The 3,243-nt window shown below is 60.8% G+C and overlaps 1 protein-coding gene across 1 annotated transcript in view; it reads right to left on the bottom strand.

The window, feature by feature from the left end:
• Positions 1-1,119: 1,119 nt before the first annotated feature.
• Positions 1,120-3,243, bottom strand: part of IRX3 (iroquois homeobox 3) — a 14,986-nt gene continuing 12,862 nt past the window's right edge. Inside the window, exons 5-8 of the mRNA XM_007947927.1 lie at positions 3,114-3,238; positions 1,832-2,942; positions 1,599-1,665; positions 1,120-1,174 (exon numbers count right to left, since the gene is read on the bottom strand). Of these exons, the coding sequence (XP_007946118.1) occupies positions 1,120-1,174; positions 1,599-1,665; positions 1,832-2,942; positions 3,114-3,238 (1,358 nt within the window). The remainder of the gene's footprint in view (positions 1,175-1,598; positions 1,666-1,831; positions 2,943-3,113; positions 3,239-3,243) is intronic.

Here is a 3,243-nt window from a genome sequence, read left to right on the forward strand (position 1 = left end):
CTCAGGCCGGCTGGGAGCCGGAGCCCTGCTCTCCCGCAGCTTCCTGGCCTCCGCCCCGGCCCTCAGAAAGCTGCCCTTTCTAGGGCACTGGGGACCAGCCGCTGGGGTGCGAAGATGCGCCGACGCCGTCAGGACCTGGAGCCTCAGTCACCCGGACCCACAATCACCAAGGGGAAAGCTGTGCACCCCTGGCCTTCTGCTGCTTCATGGCTCCCATCACTCCGCACCCTTAGAAGCAGCGCTTCTGTAAGGAGGGGTCTGGTGTTGCAATGTGGTTGGAAGCGGGGTTTGGAGCTGGGCTGGCAATGCCCTTACAAGCCCGAGAAAGGCTCAGTTGTTCCTATCAAAGAGTGGGGGAGGGGTGGCTGGGCTGCAAGTGAGGAGAGTGTCTCCCAAACCTAACCCCTCTGCGAATAGACCCTTCTCTAGGTCCTTGACAATGTCACCAGAGCCCCGCGGTTGCTCCCGTGGACCGACTGGTCAGGCCCAGTTTCCCAATTCCTAGTCGGGAATCTTGCTCCGGTTTCCCACCTGGCTCCTTGCCCATTCTCTTGGGAGCCCCAGGTATACTTCTCCAACCTCTTCTGAGGCGGCCCCAGCCCGCCACTTCTGTGCCACCTCCTTCAGTCCGGACTAGTGTCTCTCGTCCTTTTCCGCTGATCCAGGCGACTCTTTAAACTTGGGGGAGGGAAAGTACAAAAAAAAAAAAAAAAAACCCACCAAACAGATCCGTGGAAGGCCACACAGGAGGGTTATAGTCAAATGGCAACAGCTCATTTATTTAGCCAAAAATAGATACTTTCTTGTACAATTTGGTTCACATATATGTACATTTTTCTGTATATACAAAAAAAAAAGTCAGACACGCTTATTCTTACTGAAACTCAACCACCCGCCCCCCAAATCAACCAAACAAATCTCACAAACTCAGCTAATCTGGGGTACAGAATCGACCTGGGAGAGCTGGGGGGGCACTTGTTTTATTTCTTTTTGTTTTGTTTTGTTTCCGTTGTAGGTAATCATACACGGACATGCTTACAAGTAACTATACAGAGAGATTTTCTTTTTCTTTTTTTTTACAATTATTACAACAATTATTATTATTATTATTATTAAGAACTAGGATGAGGAGAGAGCCGATAAGACCAGAGCGGCGTCCAGGTGGTTCTGGGGCCTGGAAGAGAGAGACAGAGGTAGCAAAGGACGCGAGGCTTGGGGCCCTGAGACTTCTTGGGGTGGGGACACCCTACCAGGGGCCAGACTGGGGGCAGAGAGGAGTCTCAATGCAAAATTATGTCCCCCTGTAGATATGTGTTTGGGTTTAACTATAAGATGGGCAACAGTCGTCAGGATTCAAGGTCTGGGAATGGAATGAGGTGGTGTCACAGTGCTGCCGGCCAGGGTCGATTGGCCCAGTTCCCCCAAAGTGCTTTCCGCGGGCGGTGAGCTGTCTTCAGGCCCATTCGGGCGACACTAAAGTATATTTCATCCCTTTTTAAAAAGTCGTCCCAGCAGCCCTGGGGCAAAAGCTTACGTCCCTCATTCTTTTCTTTCTCTCGCCTACCTCCCCACCATTCCCCCAACCTTGGGTCTCTTACCGCCTGGGCACGGGCTGGAAAGCCGTCTTGAGTAACTTTTTCTCCACTTCCAAGGCACTACAGCGATCTAAGGGAAGTGAGGGGAAAAGGGGGGCCTTTAGAGCGCTCGGTGCGGACGCCCAGGGCCTCGGGGGCAGCCGCGGAGAGAAAGGCGCCCTGCAGGCCTGCCCATCTCCGGGTCCCGGCGGAAACCCCAGCGCCCCCTCCCTCCGCACCCTGATCTGAGCAATCACCTGTTCCGCCCTCGGGCTCCGCGGGCCGGGCAAAGGCGGCGGCGGCCGGGTGGCCCGCGGCTCCGGGAAGTCCCAGCAGGTGCGGAGGGGCAGAGCCGAGCAGGGAGAGCGGGTGCGGGCGTGGGCCCGGCGGCGGGCCTGGGAACGGTCGGTTGGTCCAAGCCGGGAACTTGCCCAGCGGCGCCGAGACGAGTCTGTGAGCCGCGGCGGCGGCGGCGGGAGAGAGCTGCAGGGCGGGGGACGCGACGGCAGCCCCGGGAGGAGAACCGGCCGCGCCCGGAGGCGAGCGGCGAGGGTTGTCCGGGCTTGTGGCCGTCTCTGCCAGAGACCAAATCTTGGGCTTCTGCAGGGAGGAGGCGGCCGCTGGTGCGGGAGCGCAGGGATCCAGGCCGACGGGAGGCGAGGGAGGAGATGGCGGAGCCGCAGCCACTGGCGGTGGCGCTGGGACCAGACTCAGGGCTGGCAGTGGCCGCTCCTCTAAGCCCTCGGAGCTGTCCTCCGAGTCGCTATTCTTCGAGTCCGAAATGGGCCCCAGGCTGAGGTCGCCATTTCTGCGCGCCGCTCCAGCCAGGGCCAGTTCAGGCCCGGCGGCCGCGCCGTCTAAGTTCTCCAGATCAATCTCCTCGTCTTCGTCGTCTTCCGCCAGGCCCTCGCCCCCGGGGTCCTCCTCCTCCCCCCCGAGCTCCTCCTCTTCCAGCTCCAGCTCTCTTTTGCTGTCCTCCTCGTCTTCCTCTTCGTCCTCCTCCTCGCGCTCGCTCCCGTAAGCGTTGCCCTCTTCGTCGGTGCGGCTGCGGGGCGCCCAAGTCATCTTGTTCTCCTTCTTGAGGCGCCGGCGCGCGTTGGCGAACCAGGTGGACACCTGGGTGAGGGTCATCTTGGTGATGATGGCCAGCATGATCTTCTCGCCCTTGGTGGGGTAGGGGTTCTTGCGGTGCTCGTTCAGCCAGGCCTTGAGCGTGCTCGTGCTCTCTCGGGTGGCGTTCTTGGGACGGGACGGGTCTCCGAACTGGTACTGGCCATACGGGTAGAAGGCGGGGTGCGGGTGCGGAAATGCTGTGGCCGCGGCCGGATGCTGCACCCCGGGGCTGTCCTTCAGCTCATATTGCGCGCCCTGTACGCACATGGAGAGGGAAGGGGATACGCGCGGAGGGAGCGCGGGTGAGCCCCAGCCGTCGCCGCCTTTACTTTCCCGGCCCGGCCCCGCTCCACTCCTGCGCACTCCTTTCGCTCAGCATCCGAGCTCGAACCCGCCCCCAACCTCGCCAGCTCCCGGGGCGCTTACCAGCTGCGGGAAGATGGGCAGTTCCGCGGCGTAGGGCAAGAAGGCTCCGTAGCCTTGGGCGGCGGCGGCGGCCGCTGCGGCCGCGGCGTAAGGCGCCCCGTACACGGACGAGAGCACGTTGGACAGGGAC

Source organism: Orycteropus afer, unplaced genomic scaffold, assembly GCF_000298275.1.
Source record: "Orycteropus afer afer isolate SDZICR_OR568_19922 unplaced genomic scaffold, OryAfe1.0 scaffold00009, whole genome shotgun sequence".
Classification (NCBI taxonomy): Eukaryota; Metazoa; Chordata; class Mammalia; order Tubulidentata; family Orycteropodidae; genus Orycteropus; species Orycteropus afer.